Genomic DNA, 23,024 nt, shown 5'->3' on the forward strand with positions numbered 1-23,024 from the left:
CACTGCTGCGCAATCAATCGACATAAAACAATTTTGACACCGGCATATTACACCGAATCCTACTGCCCAGAAAAGCTAGCAGTTGAAGTGTACGGATGAATCGCTGGAAGCAGATCATTGTCCTCGTTCGTTGGTTTCATCCATAGTTTCGATTAAATTCCGAAAATCGAGTTCATTTAAATGCATTTCTGCTTAATTTAGATGAATTTTAACACTAATAGAACTATTCCACCGCTTTCAAAACATGTTTATTTGTTTTGGGGTTCCTTGGTAACTAGTCCATAGCAACTTAAACAGTGTTGCTCGAGAAGATTATTTTTATCATTTACAAGGGGTCGCTAGATTTGTGGTAACTGGCGGTGAATCGTTAATGAACAGCTTTAATGGTGATTTTTCTTCGGAGTGCCTGGTCGTGTCGTCGACTAAACCATCGCATCGCTGAGATTTAGTTCTATTATTCGAGCACAAAACTACTAGACGAATTTGTTTCAAATTAATGAAAATTTGAAAAATGAATAGAACACTCTTTTAAACTTCTGGCGTGAGTGTGTGTAGCGTAATCTGACAGACGAAATGTCAAACCGTCGAATGACATATCAGAAATTGTCAATATAAGCAGGAAATGTTTTGCACTAAATAATACAGTAACATTTAAAAGAACTGTATCTTACCACCATCGAAAAATTTTCTCTTGAAGTTCGTGACATAAATTCATATCGTTTTCGAAATCATTTATTTTGTTTGTTTGTTTCTGTTTTGAAACATCACAGTGAGTTGACATCCCACCAATACATTACCAGACTTTAAATCTTCGTGTTGCGATCATCAAGCTCGAGTTTGATTTGTGACAATTTTTAATTATACGACAGCCTGTGATTTTAGAACAAATAGCCATCACAGCGTTGTGAATAACCTAATGTACGATTCAGACGATCCGCCTCCTTCCGTCACAGTCAACCTCCGTCATCGTCAACATTAATTACATGCATTCTTATGGAGACATTCACACGTAACGTCACCGTCACGGAACGTCTTGACGGACGAAGCGTGTGAACGTTCGTGTAAAGAAAGTATGAATCTAATTTTGACGTAAGCTGACGTTCCGGTGACGATGACGGAAGGAGACGGATCGTCTGAATCGTACATAAGTGTGTACAAAATAGCAGCTCATGAACCAGAGAACCCGGTTTGGTTGCTCATGCAAAACTGGGATGAATCTTATATAATACGATGACAGAAGTTTCATATGGTTCTATGTCGGATATTGGCAAATCAGGTTAATGGTTCGATACTCCCTACCCAAGCAACCGAAAGTTCCACAATTACTGAAAACATCCTTTTTCTTGCTACTTAAAAGTACACGCGGAACATTTGAGAATTTTGAAGTACGGAACAAGTTCCTGTAAACTTTCTCACTGCTTAAGAAAACGCGTTGTTTTTTTGACAGTTGAAAAGTATACACACTTAAATTTTATTGCTGAATTTCGGAAAAAATGCCGAGATTTGCACGCCGAGGGCTAGGTGTTTCGCAAATGTATAATTACAGAGAATCTAGGCAATCCTATATTTATGAATTGTCAATTATTGCCGAACTAGCCAGTAGAAATTTTGCTGGGGTCCAATAGGAGATTGATAGTACCTATTAGCTCTCTCCGAACTGACTCCACTGGGTTCCTGCTTCCATGTCGTAAAAGGCGACAATTGCAGGAGTTTCTTTTTCTTTTCAGTTATCAGATATTTTCAAAGTTTCACTTCTGATTACTCTATTTTACTAAATTATCTCTTCATTCAACCTATTGATTTCCGTCTAGCTTCGGAGAAAATTTTTATTTAGAATGTTTCCTTCTTCCATGTTATTATAAATTGAATGATAAAAATCAACTATTGCTCAAATCTGTTGATATTATAAAGTTAATAACAGAGATAACATATATCGGTATATTGAATGCATAGTAAAGAAATACTTGATATTAATATTTCAAACAATAAATTTATATTTTTCTCGGTATCCGGCTGCCCAGATCAACCAATATAACCAATTAAAAATTTTAATTAATAATTGAAATAATAAATCGGAAATAATAAAGAATCAAGACGCGTGTGAAATCTGTTGACCTTTATTTGGTGATTTAAAATGATTTTTTAACAAGTGTAAATAGAATATGTCAATGCAACGAATCAACTATTTTGTCTTAATCCTATTCATTCGTTCATTTTGTATCACGTAATTTCATTTATAAAACCCTGTTTTAATCCATCTAGTGGTGTAATGATGTCTTTCTCATATCAATTATACTATCTTATATAATACTGTGGTATTCATCAGTATAATATTCTTCGATTTTTAAAAAGAATAACCGAAATCGGTTTGTTTGACTGTCTACTGATAAAAACTATCAATTGGAAAAGATTTGAGGTTGATCTAGAAATTTTTTTAAGGTTTTTCCCCATTTTAAGTGATGGTATACAATTTTTAACACACTTTACCCTATATTTCCAGATCCGGAAGTCGGATCCGTATGAAATTAAGGAATTACGCCTGGGACCACAGGACCTTTCATTTGAACCTAAGTTTGTGAAAATCGGTCGTGCCATCTATGAGAAAAGTTAGAACACATATTTTCATTTTTTGCACTTTTTACCCCATAACTCCGGAACCGGAAGTCGGATCCAAATAATATTCAGGAATTTTGTATGGGACCACAAGACCTTTCATTTGAATCTAAGTTTGTGGAAATCGGTTCAGCCATCTCTAAGAAAAGTTAGTGCACTTATTTTCACATTTTTTTGCACATTTTACCACATAATTCCGGTACCGGAAGTCGGATCCAAATGAATTCAGGAACTTTGTATGGAACCGTGACCATTAATTCTTTCATTAGAGTCTAAGTTTGAGAAAATCGGTTTAAGTCGTCGGTTTAACCATCTACGAGAAAAGTGAGTGACATTATTTTCACATTTTTATTGCATTATTCTCACATTTTTTATGCATATCCGGAACCGGTAGTCGGATCCAAATAGAATTCTGGAACTTTATATGGTACCGTAGAGGCTTTCATTTGAATCTAAGTTTGTGAAAATCGGTTCTGCCATCTCCGAGAAAAGTGAGTGACATTATTTTCACATATTTGGTGCATATCACCCTGTAATTCCGGAACCGGAAGTCGGACTCAAATGAAATTTAGGAACTATGTATGGGACCATAAAATCTTTCATTTGAATTTAAGTTTGTGGAAATCGGTTCAGCCATCTCCGAGTAAAAAGGTTGACATTATTTTTACATTTTTGGTGCATATCACCCTGTAGCTCCGGAACCGGAAGTCGGATCCAAATGAAATTCAGGAACTTTTTATGGGACCGTGAGACCTTTCATTTGAATCTAAGTTTGTGAAAATCGGTTAAGCCATGTCCGAGAAAAGTGAGTGACATTTTTTCCACATTTTTAATGCATTATTTTCCCCTTTTTGGTGCATATCACCCTGTAATTCCGGAACCGGAAGTCGGATGCTAATGAAATTCAGGAATTTTGTATGGGACAATGAGACCTTTCATTTGAATCTAAGTTTGTGAAAATCAGTTCAGCCATCTCGGAGAAAAGTGAGTGATATTTTTCTCACATTTTTGGTGCATATCACTCTGTAGCTCCGGAACCGGAAGTCGGATCCAAATGAAATTCAGGAACTTTGTATGGGGCTATGAGACCTTTCATTTGAATCTAAATTTGTGAAAATCGGTTAAGCCATCTCCGAGAAAAGTGAGTGACAATATTTGTCACACACACACACAAACATTTGCTCAGTTCGTCGAGCTGAGTCGAATGGTATATGACATTCGGCCGTCGAATGGTATATGACATTTGGAAGAATTTAGGTGAACATTTCCGGTCCGAATGATGTAATCTCATATGTGAAGTAACCGACAAATCCCAGTGTTTTTAAATGCACCAACATTTCTCGGAGATCGCTGAATCGATTTCGAAAGATTTCGACTCGTTTAAAAGTTACTATTAAATTATTTTATAAGGCCACCAATACTTAGGTCATCACGTTTGTTGGATCAGAAATATTGGATTCGTTATATGCCTGTACTGAAAAGTTATCCTTAGTTATCCATCTTGAACGGCTTTTTTTAAGCTCATAGTGGGTTGCTTATCGTAGTGAGATCTCGGAGTCATTCGAATCTAGGATGAAATAGGCTCACACAAAGAATCTCTCGGAGATTTGGAATCGGACTTATAAAGAAACGCAGGAAGAAATGTTTAAATATTTTTATTGGTTTTATATATTTTATATATAAAGCATTTATTACAAGCATTAATAGTATTATCAATCTTCTTGTTTCCGCTTACATCCCTCTCTCTCTTTGTATCTACTATCGTTTAGGTATCTTTCATCATAATCTTCTTTTTTCCAATCACTGTGTGTTTGTGTCATTTTCATTTATTGTTGTTAATTATTGGTGGATCCATCTTTTCTGCCCAATCAACAAACGACGACGTCCTTACCAAATTTCTCAAGTTCCAAAATGGATTTGTTTTCCACTAATGCTCCCGTTTCTCTTGCGCATCGTTTCTTTTTTTTCTGTACAGACACCACACGACGAGTCAAAATAGATTACATATCTACGTTTTCAATGTTAACAACCTTGGAATCCGAGACGGATATATTTCTCGTATGATCTTTTTTTTTTGTAGTGCTAAATTGAAATGTTCGTCCAATGTTATTACGTTTATCAAAATGTCGCGGAATAAATATCGGGTTTGATTATATACTTTTCTGCAGTTACTGGACAAAAAGAATTACACACACAGATTAAAGTTGAATTGTCAAAATTTGCATTTACTTGATTGCATTATGATGCAGCAAGCAGCAGGAAATAATGCATCAGCTGCATCAGCTTGCGTGAAAACCAACCACGGCGGATCGCATTCGTCCATCCGTCCGCTACTAGAACTAAGGAATTAATTCTAATGCCGGTCCAACCAATGGTTCCAGTGTAATAGCACTTTCATACCTTTGCTACATTCTTAAACGCAAAATCAAAAACACATTTGAGTCGGATTAAACACCTCCTTCAAAAAAACGAATCATAATTTAAGATTAATAGTTTTGTTTTCCATCTCAACAATGAGGTTTTGTGTTTACTGCTAGCTCAGAGTGACGGGATGTCAGCTGAGTTTAATGACTTTCTTAATCCGTTCGTGTCGGTGTTGCTTTTAGTTTTCTTCTTTTTTGCTGTTATTGGCTATCTCCAAGAGTGTGTGGGTGTGTGTGTTTCGTGTATGGATGTTAGTGTTATCAATTATTATTTAAATTACATTATGATGGTTCTTTTTTCCCGTTTTTCTTTCATTTTCATTTGTGTTTTATACATAATTTAACAGATTAGAATACTAGAATTCATTAATCATTAATTTAAACATTTCTATTTTATCGTTTTAAAGTCACAGCGGCAATGCACTGCAGGCTTTATGGTTTGCTTCGCATGTCTTAAATAATAATAGTCAAACTAAACTCAATGATTTGATTCTGTTTCATTTCACCACCATCTCTAACGCATTTTTTTATTCTTTCTTGCTTTGTCTTGATAATGTGTAATTTAGGTGTGTTAGTGTTTCCTCCTGCACTCGGGTATGCTCAGCCAGCCGATACAGGAGGCGGTAAATTGTAATAATCCAATGATTATAATAATAGTCAATTAGATAGGTATTATTCAAATTTATCAACATTGATATAATATGTAACAATATATTACTTCGGCTTAGTTTCGCTTATCGGGTTTATTGTTTTGGTTGTGACATTTCTTGGTTTGTCATTAATTTTGAGGAAAATGTGTAGAACCAGTATAGGAATCTGTGTTTTTTTGTTTGTTTTATGCGAAGCTTTTGTTTGTGTTCTTTGTTTCAAGCTAGCCAGACGATAGCAAGTGGTATCCAAAAATAGTGAGGAAGTTCTCCTTTGTTTACTACTGGGGGTTTTTTTTTGTTGATGTCATATTTTTAACTAGAATTTATTTACTCAATTCTCCCTTCTTCAATCTGCAAAATAGCACCTGCCGGCAATGACGAAATTATTCTCAATGGAAAGCAAGCAAGTAATCTCCAAGGAATCGATTTTTCGAACATTATGGCCAGTCAATCGAATCGAATGAAAGGGACACTTTCTGTCGTGGCTTTGCGTTCTGACTAATCATTGTGACGTTTTCTGGGAAAATGGGTCTTTATTTATAGTAAATACCACAAGGAAACGAATCACTAGAAGTGATTCTGCTAGAAAAAAATATCAAAAGGACTTTACAAAAAATATATAAAGAAGCAACACATTTCACCTGATAACTTTGATGCATACAATTTGATTACTGTTTAAAAACTTGCATCAGAGAGTACCGGATTTTATACCAAATGTTGTTTATCACGGAACAATGGGTAAAGTAAACAAACAGCTTCCTAAGGATCAAGATCGTGAATAAAAGACTCTTCAATTAAGCTCTGTAGAAGCAACGAGAAAAGGCGAGCGCAATCCTTGTCATATTTCTTCCGCCGAAGAAAGTCAATGAGCGCCGTTAGCTTATTTAAAATACGCTTCTCGTTTACAAACTGCACTATTCTTAGATCCTAGTCGGAACATTCAAACGATCATGCTCAACAATCACCACAGTACTAAAGTCATTTCCACAGGTTTCTTTACTTGGTTTGCTTCGTTCGATACTATGATACTATAATAATTGTCGTGACTATTGCAAGTAGATATATTCCAGAACAACGGCGATAAGCATAAATGCAGCCACTTGACACCAACACCCTCTCTCTCTCTACTCGATCGTTTCTCCTATGTGTCGAAATAAATCCTAGCCTATAGTTTTGCCCGGCCATTCCTGGTAGGTTGCGTAAGAAGGGAGGGCGGCGACGGCGGACGGTTCCGCCGGTTTCCATTTAGCATTAACTTACTCATTTACAAGAGCGACAAGTCTGGAAAGAATAACGAAAAGAAAAGTAAAGTATTAAAGTATTTGATGGTGGAAAGCAATTTTCTGAGAAGGTGCAAAACCGACGGAAAAGCCACACCCGTTTCAAATGGTGCGCCGTGTGTGCTGTGATAAGAACAGACCAGAAGGCACCCCCGGTTGCACAATTGGCTAGATAAAAACAAATCGTATGGAAAGCGTGTATTTACAGGAAAACAAATCAAACGTTGGCACAATAGCACTGGTAAAGTGGACATCTTTTTTTGATGATTGAGCAGTTTGCACAGTGTAATACCGGTACGATTGAAACACTCGTAGAGTCAGTTATGGCTATACTTACCTATTTGACAAACTAAACATTTGAACATTGATTCAGACAATTCTGGGAAGTTTCTTTGCGTAAGAAGTAGTTCTAGTTTTTTTTTCAACAGAGAAATAGAAACAATATCAAGATTGACTAGAAAAATAGTAACCATCACGACCAAGACTTCTCATCTTTCAAAGTGATCGGCAGTATGAAACAATCTGGAACTTGCGTACATTCCAATAGTCTCTCTAAAATTCTACAACCAATTAATGGTACAGATCTTCATGAATAATGTGCAACACACAAATGATGTGTTCTTCCTTCAATGCTATTGAAATAAATTACAAAACAGATAAGCATTTTGAAACAAATTGTCTCGAACACTTCTATTGTTTTGTTTTCAACGATAGTTTTCGGGTCTTCGCAAAATTTTCCTAGAATATTTATTTTGTGTTCTTAGTAGACGTCAGCATATCTACGAAAATCAATGTAGATACATGGATTTTGATAACGACGACATCTGCATGGATTCAACGGACCTCACTCACTATCAACGTAATCAACGATTATACTTTCTCTGATTTTTAGGAGCTAACGTGTCTTCGAAGAAGTTTTACAAGATTATATTACGCTTCTTTTGAAAGTGGCGCCTTAATTTTTGTTAAAGGGGTAGAACCAATTTCGAATAAAATTTTTTTTTTTTCACAAAAAAATTTTTGTTTTCTATCTCATTTTGAAGAAAAAAACATTTGAAGTATTTTTGCTAAAGATATGAATAATGTAAAATAAATATTTTTTGAGATATATTCACTTTATTTTAAAAACAGTTTTTTTTAATTTATCTACGTAGAATCTCCCTCTATTACCTAAGTATCTACTACAAAGTGCGCGTAAACACGTAAAAACAAGCAAGCTCATGCTTGCAAGCGCAACTTAAGCAAATTATTGTAATTTTTGTTTTGTTTACTTTTTGACAATTATCAATATTAGAAAAAATCTAAGTGGAACTCGATGCAATTTTTTGGCCCTTTTCAAAGTTAGTTTCAAATATTGAAAATCCGAAAAATTATCAAAAGTTCAACACATATTAAAAAAATCGAAAAATGTTTTCCAAACAAAATATGAAAAAGAATTGTAAAAGTACAAACCATTACGAAAAGATTTCATTTTTAAACGTGTAAATAAATTGAGTTATTGCAAAGCAACACGTTTTTGAAGACGATGGGCCGTATGAATAAAACGTAGCATGCTTGAATTTCGGTAGTGAATGCTACGTGTGGATCACGTTCCTGTCAAAACATGCTACAAACTGTAATATTTACTACAAGTTTTCGGTAGGTAGCTCTAGAGGTTGCTACTCGTGTGTTTGCTGATAAAGTGAAGTACAGAAATTAAAAAAAGTGGCATTTTTACAGATGTAAGTACGTTTCTTGTTTTGTGCATGCTTATGCCAGCTTTTCCGGCTCTGTGTCGATACGGTATGCAGTAAATGCTTAAATTCTGAAATAGCATTAACTACATGTTCGAACTTGTTTTTTATTCATACCAAACCGCGTTATACTCTGTGGACTTTGTTTTTGAGAAGATACTACAAACAATAGACTTTACTACATTTTATTCATACGGCCTGATAAGTTGATCGTGCGACGCTCACTTAGAGATGTGCGAAACAGCTCATACCGGTGAGCAGCTCCGAACCGATCAGCTCACTAAAGGGAATCGATTCAATGCATCAGCTCATCAGCTCATTTAGATTGAACTGAAGGTTTGTTTCGAGCGCCGTTTTTCTTACTTCGTTTTTCTTTCATATCTCGGTTGATTTTTCATTAGGGCGTATAAGCAAGTGACAGTTTCTCTTTAATCACTCTCTCTTTCGATTATTGTGACGTGATTAAAAAGATTTTCTTTGATATCACTATTCTGTTTGAAAGTCGAAAGTTTCGGGTATCATTTCATACAAAGAGTTGAGTGATAAACGTGGAAACCGCTTGGTAATTAATAGAAGAGAAAGTAAACAGAGAGAAACTGTCACTTGATGCACAAAGAACAATGCTACGCGAACTAACTTGTCTGCGAATTAGTATTATGTCACATTTGAAAATATCTGCAAAAGTGGCATCCCTGAATGTACCTTAGCCTACTGAGTGAGAGGTAAGATTTCTTATTTACAATGGCTCATTCAATCTGTTAAGGGCTGAGGACAGTACCGTAAAGTGGTAGGTTTTTTCCCGTTTCAAATTAAATTTTCTTGGAAACGGTGCAGAATGTATAAAAACCCACCCGACAATGTCTTCGAAATTTAGTTGAGAATATTCTGTGAAATTTTCAGAATGATTCATTGAGTCTAGCGGTCGTGTTGTATTTTTTTCTGACCGAAGAACTGCTGAAAAATGAACCGCTCGGAAATGCATATCTCTACTTGTTCATCGAATATCTCGGCATTGAAGGATTGTATCATAAATCTACCTTGACAAAGTCTAGATAATTTAGTTTAGATGCGATTAGTACATAAAAACATATATGTTATCGCGATAAAAATAAAGTCTTTGCTTTCCTGATAGCATTCTGAAAAAGGAGAGAGAAATAAAATTGGCTCGACAAGGCTGCCAAACACACAGACATTCAATCTTTGTGAAAGTTGAACATTTTTTCATTGATCATTGGAATCCATGTAATGTCCAACCCATACGATAGATTAATGTGATTAAACTTCTCATCAAAATTATAAAATGTCTACTGGCAACCCGGTACAGTTTGCTCATATACGAGAGAGTACAAGAGAAATATGATGCGCAAAAAGAAATGAGCGAACCAAGTGGTCAATTTAAAACTCAACACGTGACCCTCTGTCCTCAGACCTTAAAGAAGGATAGATGCACATTTTGAAGAACTGACAAGCGCTCATGCACACATTTCTCCTCATTTATAACTCTCACTCACTATTTTCTACCGCTCTGTAATTTTGGATGCTAAACTGTGATCAATTTTAAAAATCTGTGATCGATTTCAGAATCTGTGTAAATCTGTGACTATTTTCAGTAATCTGTGAAAATCTGTGCCATTTTTTTAATCTGTGCAAAAGGTTGAAAATCTGTGAAACACAGATTAATCTCTGAACCTGGCATCCCTGTTTACCAGTGCGCGGTGAATTGGTGACCTGCGGTTCTTTAAAAAAAAGAGCTGTGAGCTATCAGCTCACTTTAAAAATTCGATTCACTGGAATAGCTCAGGAGCGAATTGCCCATCTCTACGCTGACTGCAAAAGTGAGTTACAGAAATAGCAGACGTGTGACGCCCACCGTTTCTTAACCATTCATGGTTTCAGCATGGCCATAGTGAAAATGAATCACACGAATAGTGCTCAGGATATTCTCATTGGAAAATAAATTGGATTAGAGTATATTTTCCTATAAGTATTGTAAAAGTTTGCTGCATTAAGTTGCATATTTCGCTTCGGTACAAGATTTCCTAGGTAAAAATAGGTAAAATGATGTATAACTTTTCCAGAAAAGAATGAACCTATGTATTACTTTCTACAAAATTATGGGATTTTATATTTTCTACAACTATTCCAAACAAAGTAAGGATTAAAAAATAACTTGAAACAAGTTATGATTAGAAAACTAGTTTTAAGGGGGTTGTCATATTTCAATAACTAAAACTAACTTTGAAAAGGCCTAAAAAAAGTTCCATCGACTTCCACACCATTTTTTTATAGTATTGGGCATATCTTTTCCTTTGAATTTTGTAAAAATCAGCTGCATAAAGTTGCATATTTCGCTTCGGTGTAAGGTTTTATGATAGGTAAAAAAAGGTAAAATGTTGTAATGCCAGGAAACAATAAACCTATGTACTACCTTCAACAAAAATATGGGATTTTTTATTTTCTTCAATTATTCCAAAGAAAGTATGCATAAAAAAATAACTCGAAACAAGTTATAAGTAAAAAAGCTGATTTTAAGGGGGTTGCCATAAAAACGCTTTGTATATTCGAAACGGTGCGACCTAGACTTTTGGTATATTTGACAAAGTAAATTATTTACAATAGTTCTAAAACTTTGTAGAAGAAAAAAAATTCTATCTCTTCAGAAAAAAAAAGTTATGGTTATATTTTTTGTCGAAGTAGGCCATGAACAATTAGGGATAGAATCAAATTACGCGGTATATATTTGTAAATAATTTCTTAAAAGCAACTATATGCAACTTGGTATTTGTCGAGGAACATATCTTAATGTTCCACGTCTAAAAATAGTGTGTCTTCAAAGGTTAGAAAGTGTTTTGATAAGGATCATAACCACTGGTCGAAACTGATTAGGCACAGCCACATCACAAACGCCTAGGCGGTTCGGCTCAGTAGACATCTGATCCGCCATCGGAAGCGGAGGTCTCTGGCATGTAACCTCGATTGTTCGGTCTACCAAAAGCAGACCAATTTAGTGAATTTTCTACTTGCGCTCAGTTAACGGAAAAGTATTGCAAAATACATCACAGCAAATGTTTTGACGCTTGGTTGGTAATGAAATCAACTGGCATTCCGGAAATTCCATTCTGAGAAACATAGATCATTATGGAAAGTTTAATCAAGAAAGTACTCTTTCTAAAGAACCTGCTTTTTTAAAATTGGCTCATTTTTGGGCATCTTTCATTACTGGAAATCAATTTTAATACGATATAGAGACAGTTGTAGGATTCGATGAATTTCGGCAAAATAATCCTACTAGAAGATTTTAGAAGTTCGTTCAACTGAAACTAACTACAGTTCTTCAAAATTTTTCAAGGCCACGTAGTTCAATTATAAATAGTGCCTTTGCACAGTGATGCCGAGGTGAGAGACACCCAAAATTCAGTAGCGCTTCGTCCTCATGTGCACCTTGTGCACTACACACCCGTCAAATTTAAGGAAACAATTGCATCCCCAGTCAATTATTTTTTAGATTCTCATCGAATAAAAGTAGGTCGAGCAGTACCGAATATAAAATAATGAGCGAATTTATCCACAGCACAATATGCACAAATTCACCTTGAGCTGCTTGCTCCTGCTGGTCAATAACAGCCGAACGATCTTTTCATATCGCATTGCCGTAGGAGAGACTTCCGTGGCTTGTGCTTATGACAGTTGAAAACAAATTGCTGTCTCAGGTACAACGTCGAAGCGGCTTTATTCATGAAGTTATTTTTTATTGAATTTTCCTATTGTATCGATGATACGAAAAAAGTTTAACAACCATTCCCTTCCAAAAGTATATCATTATTTCATTGCATTAAAAAAACGCAAGCGAATATCAATTCCTCAATCGTTTTCTTCATTTACAACGAACTGTTACAACTCATTTCATATCTCATAAGCAGTGAACAACCCGTAAATTTCGTCACGAGACCCTACTGCCAAAATTATTTTTTTTATTCATTTATTTTGTAGCATTTTCTCTCTACTTTTCGAAAATCCAGTTTTCACTTGAAGCCAAACCTAACCCAGTTTCCACTCTAACTGCTGTCAAACCATTTGTTTGAAGCCAGTTTCGAACCTAGTTTCAACATTGTTGGACTGAAAATCGAGTCAGTTTCGAACCCCCGTTGCTGAGTGCGAAATCAACACAGTTTCGTGGAAAGTGTTTGTTTGATGAAACTACCCTGGGTCAGTTTCAGTTTTCTCAAAGGACATAAGTAGATGAAAGTCATGCCAATATACTCTGATCTTAGACATAGTGATTGGGTTTGTTACTTTACCATTTTTTTTAAATAGAATGACAGAAGTTTAGCAATTTTGAATGAATATATTAAGTATGAAATAGATTGTGACAAAATGATGCCTCAACTACTTCCTGTTATACTTATTTCATCCGACATTCATCATCATGAATTAAAACTAACTTTAAAAATGTTTGGTAGACGCTCCTTGTTTTCAACGTCAAAATCATTACTTTTGAATCCTTGGAACTATTCACAATTACAGTTCATTCCGAACAATGCATTGTCCTTGCTATTCAATAATAGCGACAGTAAACATATCTAAAGCTCTTATAAAAAATGTACAGATCTGCAAATCTGGTTCGTAATGAGTTGTATCGCAACACCGAGTCGCAAAAAAAACGAATGAACATTCTTTTTCGGGAAGTACTCGAATTTTCACCACACTGGCACGAGATGACGTGCTCACTCGTTGAGAGTTTCACTGGAAGCAATCCGACTTTTACACTAACACATTCATAACTATAGCGAAAAGTCAATGACGCGAAACTACTTCGATTGGCAACATGTTTTTGACAGATCACGCGTGAATCGTGTCTTGTGCATTGTCAAACTTGTTCACGTTGGTCTATAACGTAATCATGTATCGTCTTTTGGTCTATAATTCAATCATGAATGGGCGTTGACAAGGTTGAGGCAAAATCCACTTTCTATCGAAAAATTGTGTTCAGCAACGAAGCTGGTCATACGTCAACAGGCAAAATTGCCGCATCTGGAGTGGAGACCACCCAGAAGCATTGCAAAAGCTACCGATGCATCCCAAAAAAGTCACTGTTTGGTGTGGATTATGTGCCGGTGGCATTATTCGTGAAAGGTCGATATGTTGCAGAGAGTGTGCCAAAATTGGACCATCTGAAGCGGAGCCGCGACTAACATTTGCATGAAATCATCTTCAAACCATTAATTATATTGATCGTTCTATCGATTCCAATAAAAATTTCATCAATTTTTGTGTTTTTTTCTAATCAAATCCTATACCTTTAAAAAAATCAAATTACACAAAAGTGATTTCCTTAAATGAAGACAATCATTATTGTACTAGTTCAATTAGTACCGTGATCATTTACATTAAATCAAATTTAGGAAAAATGAGTTTCAGGAAGTCTTATTCCAGCTGGCCCAAATCGAATGTAACGTTCTAATTGTGGGTATTAATATTGCTGAGATCACTCTGGAGAATATTCGATCAAAGATCGCAAAAATAATAAATTTAGATCCATTTGAATATTTTCCAGATGTTGATCTATGGAACATAATAGAGTCATTTTCTTCTGTTTATCAGGTCACCTCATGATTTAAGATGCAATTATGGTAAAAATGAAACTCATCGCTAATCTAAACAAACACGCGCACCTATACAGAGCATCACTGACACCAAATTGTGCCGGTATTTATGGTTCTCAGTTTTGATTTCATAGTACCTAACTCTCATTCCGATTTTTGAGAAGTGAGTACTGAGTTTAGCATCACCGTACTGAGCTACGCTGGTGAGTGTATGTTAACACTACAGAGACATCGATTCGAACATCGGCCGTCCATGGCAACTCTAGTGGATGGAAATACAAACGAGACAGTGTCTTAAGAATCTCATGCAATGTGTTCATGTACAACTACATCAAATCACAATTCACATATCGTCTCTCAGTGGGTTCTAATATTTGACGTGCGCTCAGCGCTTATTTGCTGACTGCTTGGCACTACGATGTTGAGGCGATTTTTTCTCTGTCGAAATGTTTGCCCAGTTACTTAACTCGCTCAGTGGTGCTACTGAAACCGACTAGCAGGTGAACTGAACTCACTGATGCTGAAGTACGAAAATGATGATTGGCAGCCTTGCGTACCATTACCATTCCTCCGAATAACCTAGTGTTAGATGGAGCTACTACTAATATGGATCCGAAGTAAAAACAAGTCCCAATTTGAACGATAAATCTATGGACAATTGGATTTATTTTCTGTGCCGATCAACTTATGCAGAAAACAATCTTAGTCCAATTTGCAGACAGAACGAAGCTCTGAACTTTTCTCTCTGTAAATAAAGTATTAAGACTACAAGAACAAGCCAAATCGCATATGTTCAGTTTTTTATATTCTTTTCGTTCAAGACATTCCATAATTTAATCCAGATCCGACATCCGGTTGTGAAGAGGGTAAAAAGTCTTTGCATTACATTCCTCTCGTGGAATTTGGCCTTTCTGTTTCAACAGACTCCGCAGCCGATTCTTAGCGTACAGAATCATTGCATGACTAGTACTATGGATCCTACTGACACTAAGAATCCTTACAGGTCGGGGCTCGAACATACGACAGATGGCTTGTAAGCCCAGCGTCCTTTGCATCGATTCGCCAACCCGGGACAGAAGGTGAAGAGGGTGAAGAGTGTTAAATACCGTCATTTATAGTGGCGAAACAAATAACGTAAAAAAAATGTCTAAGTTGGCCTCACTTTAATCGGAAGTTTTATTAGTAGACGACTAAACAAACCGGCTGTGCTGGTTCCCGGTTTCCGTTTCAGGGAGCACCGGAAACAGTGTTCATATATTCCAAAATTTCTCAGAGACTGTTTGCAGATTTTTACAAACATCAAATGAAAGGTCTCAGGGTCCCATAAAAAAGCCGGATTGTTCAACATAGAATCTGTGTGGGACAATAAGTTGTTTCAAAACTTTGACTAAGCTTCTCGGTCAAAAGAGAAATTGGGTATTTCTTACGTCTTTTTATTTGTTGAATCAGAAAAATCATGATGCAGAAAATCGTTACATAGATTTGGGATAGTAATATTTTCCCGGTTTTTCACTAAAATTCTCGTGGTTTTCCTGGTAAAATCAAATCCCCGACTTTTTCCCGGTCACTTGCAACCCTGTTTCATGCGCAACAGTTATAAGTCGTCCACTTGTGATTTATTTTAGTATACAGGGTTGCGCAAAGGAAACTGACATTTTTATTCGCCCTTATTCTGAATAACTACGTATTGGTTTTTCGATCGAATATAGTTCGGTCGAATCCTAGTTACCTTTGATTTTGCTAGCGTTATTAGGAATACGAATGAAATACGATCAAAAAAAACGATACGTCGTTATTCAGAATAAGGGCGATTATGTACTAGACGAAAAAACTAAACAGTACTCCGCAGTACTAGACGAAAAAACTAACCAACAATAAAAAGTAGAAAACCCTGCGCGATAACAAAAAAATAATATGGAATAGAATATCATAATTCAATATTTACAAACAAACTCAGAACGAATCAGAAGGGCTCTCATGGTTTGACATTTGTATTGTAAATATGGTGATGGAGATTTCATTGTCATTGTTGCCAGTTTCACGGAGGACCGTTGATGTACGTCAAAAACAGATCATGTCATGTCTGTCATGGGTCTGTGATCCTGTTGCACCGATAGATGGTGGAATGGATAAATGGTACCACCGTGCGGTTAAAGTTTGAAGATTTTCAATATTGAAAAATCACCAATGTCTCTTATATTGATAATAATATTCTTTCGTTAAAGGACCACAAATCGCAAATGACAACCCTTCTTCAAACACGACCCGCTGCCGATTAGTGCACAATCTTAAACAGACACCAACAAACATCAAACCTACAGCTACTAACCCGTTCGATATTCAAAGGGGTGACGGATCTTTAACCGATGGAATACAGCATAGATGAACCTGTGTGTGCTTGCTCAGTCAGCTGCTGCTCGGTAGGCGGCCAACAGGCAACCATAAATAAATGCGATAAAATACAGTACCAGTGCCGATTGTTTGTAGACGAGATCTTCTCGTTTCGTGTATGAGTGTATGTGTGTGCGCGTGTGATTTTGTGCGACGATGTTTGGCGATTTGTGACGATGCGCGTACGTACAGTTAAAATTACGGTGAAAAATAATAGTGCAATGTAGCTCCAGCAGGTGTGAACAGATGTGATAAGCGGTTCGCAGCAAGAAGCAGGTGGAGCGTGGTTTTAAGTTTGAAATAAGTGGATTGAAAGAAAAAGTAGAAATTAAAATCTTTATAAAATAAAGTAGTGAGAAGGAGGTAGTGAAAATAGCATTGATCTCTAACCAGAATATGGTGCAGTACTAGAATGTTCCAATTGCTTTGAGGCCCAAGATTTTTCACAATTCTAGTACTACACAGAAATTTTAAAATCAAAGGCGAAACGTGAAACTGGAAGTGATAGAACATTGAGAAGCTATATTGCCCTGTCTATGGTACAACACGACTGAATAATAAGTGTCACTCAACTACACTGAAAAAAATTCAAAGGATTTTTTTTTGTTCTGAATAAATCTTAAATAAATCTATCTTTTCGACATTTGAAGGTTTCTCAGTGTAGGCTTCTACTGTATGCATCCCGAAGCATTCCAAAACTACAAACAAACCAAACTCAAATTAACGATTTACCTCGGTTGTCTTGACTGTCGGATGTTGCGACTAGCCTCGATGCATTATTGTTTAGGAAATTGCTATTACTAATCAGATTGATATCGTTGCCGGTGAACAAAGATGCGGCGGTTGGGGTGGATGAGGTATCAAAGCTACTGCTATCGATTAAATTTTCGGTGCTGATTGCGTTATTGTTGTTCAGATTGAACGGATCATCATCGACAGTGGCCACATTTTGCAGTTGTATGTTTTCATCGGTCATCGATTGGAAATTTGCAAAATCGATCAACTGGTCGGTGGCGGCAGTCGCCGTTGTATTGGTGGCGGATGTGTCCAATTTGGAGTCATTTTCACTGCTTTCTATGATGTCGGCGGCTGCTGGCAGGAGCGCAAGATCTTCATTGTGACTGTTGGTGTCGAAATGCGCTAGAAATTTCGGAGAACCCTCTACAGCCGAAGGGATTTGCGTACTAGATGCGTTTCGGGAATAGATAGAACAAAATGGAGGGGAAAATTGTGGATTATTCAGGTTGGACTCCGGGTCTGTTGGTGAACTGCACGCGTCACTGGCAAAAGGGATCGGGGAAATGTGAACAGCGGTTTTGAACGAGGGAACAACTGCACTAGAACACTGGACTATCTTAAGGATGAAAAAACATAGCATCGTTCTATAACTAGCGACTAGCGTTAATCAAATTTAGTACTAGAAGAATGAAATTCACGCGATTATGTTTGATTAGGTATTGATCGAATTTGTCTTGCATCTAGTACTACATTGTCGGAGTGCGCTACAATCATCATTTCTAAACAAGCATATGACATTTGGTGTTACGCGTTTGGTGGATGTAAAGGAATGGTATTTTTTATTTGTTAAGCGGTTCGAATTTAGGACGCATTATTTATGGTTTGGCACAGGTTCACACGACAAAGACTAGACATTAGACTGGCGTAAGGATGATTGATTAAAACGGTATTACTAAAAGAATATAGGTACCTATCGTAAATGGCATGGTTAATTAGCTTTGTACTCTTTTTTCAAGAATATATGACTCATTATTTTGTTCTCTGTTAACACTCTCTCTCTCTGTCTCGCTTCTGTCTACACTCGAAATGTATGCATGGCACCTAGCATTCTAAATATCCGCCACACGTAATCTAGAAAAGAATCGGAGCACATTGTGGACGTTAGAATTCAGTAACGGGACTCATGTAGGCTGTAGAGACATGTACAACGGTTTGCGAAACAGATATTCGAAGGTGGATGCTATTTATAGTGGATTTCTAGATGAATGAGTCACATCTATTAACAATACATCTGTGAAGTTCCAGCATAGTCAAAATGCAATGAATTCCTTTTACAAAAAGGTGATTTTTTTTTGAATCAGAATACGATTTCCCTCGACTGATTCATGACAAGTGACAAGCATGGATAAACGATGTTTAGAAGGGATTCACTTCAACTCTGGTACGATTCAGGTAGTGGTTGGAGCTACGTTCCGAATATGCTTCAACACACGAGTTAGATCCTAGTACTTCAATGAAACAACACCGAGGAGGATATAAGCGAATCATTATTTTAGTACAACACAAGGTAAGAAAAAAGCTACTTACAACACATTATCAATACTGCCGTTCTTGTGACCGTTCGTCTGGCCGCTCATGATCGCATCCTCGATGATCAGTTCGGTCGTCTCGGTGATCGTCGTCGCACCCGGGGTCGTTTTCCCATTGGTGGTCACTGTCACGGCGGGCGCCGAGCTAGATTCGAGCGAGGAAGGTTGCTGACTGCTGCCAATATCACTGTCACCGCCGTCAACACCACCATCATCACCACCATTGCTGGTGACTGCGTTGCTGTTCAAATTGTTGTTAAAGCTACCTAGCAGAAGGTTCTCCTTCTCCGTCACCGAACGCTCATACTCGGCGCTGGTGTTGTTGATAATAGCGTTGTTATTATTGTTGTTGTTGTTGTTGTTGTTGTTGTGGTTACTGTTTAGACTACTGTCGCTGTTGTTATTCTGTTGGTTCTGTTCATCGCCTTCTTCAACCAGTGACAGTACCTGGACATCTTTCACCAGTTGATCCGACTGTTCATTTGCCTCGACTGGTCCTTCTGAGCCAGAATCCACCTCCGGTTGCTGTTGGTGATGGTGTTCTACTGCTTCAAACATTGACTCGGCCATCGACATCGTTGAGTCTGCGTTTTCCGCTCCTGTCGAACTTGATGTTACAATTTCACTTTTGCTCATAACATCATCTTTGTTATCATCGGATTGCTATTTGAAAAAAATAAAAAGCGGTAACATTTTGAATCGAAATCATGAAACGTAGCAAAAGAAAACAAACTAACCTTAGTAGGCGTATTATTAGCACTGCCCTTGGTGCGGGTCCGGGACATAATCGCTTCGACGCGCTTTCGTCGTTCCTCGCGTTCCTTCTCTTCCTTCTTAAGTCTTTCGGCCATTTCGATACGCTGCCGTTCGGCTTCCTCGCGGGCCTTGCGCTCCGATTCCTCGCGTTCCACCTTCTGGCGGGCTTCTTCTTCGCGCCGCTGGCGGTCCTCTTCTTCGCGCTTTTTGGCTTCCTCGATAGCCTGCTGCAAGCGTTCCTCCTCCAAACGACGCTGCTCTTCCGCCAGACGAATCGTTTCCTCCTCGAGCTTATGGAGCCGTTCTTCTTCCTCCAACTGGCGGTTCCGCTCGGCTTCCTCTTCGGCTGCGATTCGTTGCCGTTCCAGCTCAGCCTGCCGTTCGGCTTCCTCGCGAGCCAACCGACGACGTTCGGCGAGGGCTGCCTTAGCTTCCTCTTCGGTGGTGATGCGTTTCGCTATCATTGATGCTGTCATCAGATCTACGTTCGAACCATCACCGTTTGCAAGTTCGGGTTCCAAGCTGTTAGTGTCTTTTGTTTCGTCTTGCTTCTCCTCGTGACTACTGACTTCCAACTGGTTCTGTGACTGTGGCAGATTGTCCACTATCTCCGATTCAACCTTTGATTCTTGTATCTGGATTTCAGTAACAGTTGTTTGCTGCTGTTGCTGTTCAACCTGTTCAACCACTGTGGTAACGGTTTCGGACTGTACAACAACGGTTTCGACGGACTGCTTTGGCGCAATATTTTCGACCTTTTCCTCGGTACTCTTCACGCTAGCCGACGATCCTTGCTTCACCAAACTGACCGGTGGTACCGCCACCGCCGTCGGTTGCTTATGCTGTAAACTTTCCTGCATGGTTCGGTTGGCCTTCTCCGGTCCGGGAGACTGGAGCGGTGTCGACGATGCCTTCGGAGTACCCCGAGCACTGCTGATACGCTGCTTCTCCGCCGATTGCTTCTTGCCACTGTCCGGGCCGGTTGGTGGCTTAACCGGTGTGCTTGTGCCACTCTGGGAGCGTTTGCGTTCCATGGCGGTGGAACTGGCGACGGCGGACGTTTTCGGAAGTGGAGGTTTCTCTGCAATATCGTGGTGATTGTTGAAAGAAATCATTCGATTAGAAATGTTATAATGTAAGATGCCGCAAGTTTTTTGTTTTGTTTAATAGGCGAGAGTTACCTGAATGCGTCGAAGTGGTCTGCAGAAATGACTTAGGATATTCATCGGAAGAAATGTGTCTCATAATCCATGAACTAGGAAACGGTACTTATTTTCTTAAAAATTCTACGCCGACTTACACTCTTGGAAAATCTAGAAAACTATGGTTTGTCAAAAGCATTCACTTTACGTCTGCTGTCAAATGTCTTAAGCATCTAATTTTGCGTAGAATATTTGATATCCTCAACGAGTGAGAATGATTAATTATTGAAAAAAGAGCAACCTTCTAAAGGCGATTCATGTTGAACCGCGAGGTGAAATTAGCAGTTCGGCATAAACTGCTAATCCACTGATAAGTGGAAGACGAAACGTAAGACAAAATGATTACTTCGGCATTTGTAAAATGAAAGGTGTAGCTGCGCATAGTCCATTCATGATCTTATACAATGTCAATAGAGAAATAAGTCGTTCAATCTATAAACATAATTTCTAATCATTTAAGGATCAAGAGTAGACCAAGTTAACTTGTGTTGGTAATTTGTGTATTACGTACATTTTATTTGGTACGTAATATCATAGATCTATGTAATCATATATGCAGTGCAACCAGTTTATCAAAGTGGCATCACGATTTAGTTTCAAACAATATTTTTTAGCAATAAATTGTTTTCAAACGAACGTTAAGCCAGACTTTTTGGATAAAATATCAGTTTTGATCAACTTTTCACCAACGTTTGATAGAAAATTTCTTACATTTTATGAATGTTAGCAACACTACTTCAATGGATTTGTATTGGATTGCGCTACACAAAATAAAGAAAACTAAATATTTTCTGTTACAAAAGCAGTTTTCCGGAAAAATAAACAGTTTCACGACAACATTCAATATCCATTGCCTTTCGCGTGTTAAATTAAAGGTTCCTATTTTGCGAGTTTACTCATAGAAGGTACGTAAATCTTTATATCGCAATAATTTCTGCAAGAGGAAATCCATATAGGAATGTGTTTGTTGCTAATCAAATGTGTTAGTGGAAGTAAGCTGAAACTGAAATATTTTTTCTCGAGCAGTTTTAAGGAAAAATGGAAGAGTTTTTTTGACTAAGATATTCGCTTTTCTTGAATTGCAATTTTCAGCAGAGTGAACCGACTGGTTTATTTTTCAACCATATGGAAGATTTATTGATTAAAATCAGGAAAAGAAGCGCCGGAATTTTTGTTTTTACGCACACATTTTTAATATTACTCATACGCTTGCAAAGAGTCTTTCTCATTCAAGAATATTCCTCAGTATCAAATATCTCCACATTAACTGTTTAATAAAAAAAAAATCGGAGTTATCAGTTACGAATGAAGTACAAACCGCAAGTAACGCATATTCCAACCATGAAGAATTTTCACGAGAAGAGTTTTTGCCCATGATTTTGATCATTTTGATTGTAAAATCATGAACAATTGTCTTGATTTCTTGAAAACACCCTACTAACCTAACTATTCACTATATGGTGGTGGGTGTCGAAATAAATCCAACGAATTATATTTCATAAATTTAAAAGACAATAACTTGGCAATTTAAAAATGGTAAATCGTCTAGTTCTTGATCAAATCGAATCATGTAAAGAATCAATCCATTGCTTTTTTTTCAAGCGCAATCAGAACATTTCTACTTTGAAGCTGGCCAAATTTTGTCAGAGGTCCTAGAAACGATCCAGATAAAGTGCGTACGACTTTACACTCCCGAAAACTCCACACGATGGTACTAACGATACCCGTCCCCCAGATCTGCATCATTGATGATAAGGGATTTTTTAAGTTTCAATTTGAAGTTTAAGCAGCTACTGAGATAGAAACATTTTACTGATAAAGACGAATTCACTGCGAATAGTCGTTTCAAATGAAAGAAGCTATCGCAAGTCGTTTCGTAGAACATGAATTAGCAAGCCCTTTGCATTTGTGGCCATCGCAACGACTTCAGGATACCCAAAACTGAGTTAGTTAAAAAACAATTTGTTTCCGTATTTTTATAAACAATGGCGGGACACAAGATAGTTAAAAATTGCCCTGCTGCAGAACAGCACATGGTGCGATTTA

General features: G+C 37.4%; 1 protein-coding gene across 39 annotated transcripts in view; it reads right to left on the bottom strand.

The window, feature by feature from the left end:
• Positions 1-4,252: 4,252 nt before the first annotated feature.
• The window catches only part of LOC131432946 (ensconsin), a 383,203-nt gene continuing 364,431 nt past the window's right edge, over positions 4,253-23,024 (bottom strand). For 37 of the 39 annotated variants that reach the window (XM_058599583.1, XM_058599581.1, XM_058599569.1 and 34 more), the window contains 4 exons: positions 19,758-20,857; positions 19,019-19,683; positions 17,426-17,877; positions 4,253-6,967 (listed from right to left, as the gene is read on the bottom strand). In XM_058599583.1, the coding sequence (XP_058455566.1) occupies positions 6,951-6,967; positions 17,426-17,877; positions 19,019-19,683; positions 19,758-20,857 (2,234 nt within the window). In that variant the 3' untranslated portion in view covers positions 4,253-6,950. Of the gene's footprint in view, positions 6,968-17,425; positions 17,878-18,401; positions 18,563-19,018; positions 19,684-19,757; positions 20,858-23,024 lie in introns of those variants that run through there. The other 2 variants (XR_009229999.1, XM_058599560.1) reach the window with 2 other exon arrangements.

This window comes from Malaya genurostris, chromosome 2 (assembly GCF_030247185.1).
Source record: "Malaya genurostris strain Urasoe2022 chromosome 2, Malgen_1.1, whole genome shotgun sequence".
Taxonomy (NCBI): Eukaryota; Metazoa; Arthropoda; class Insecta; order Diptera; family Culicidae; genus Malaya; species Malaya genurostris.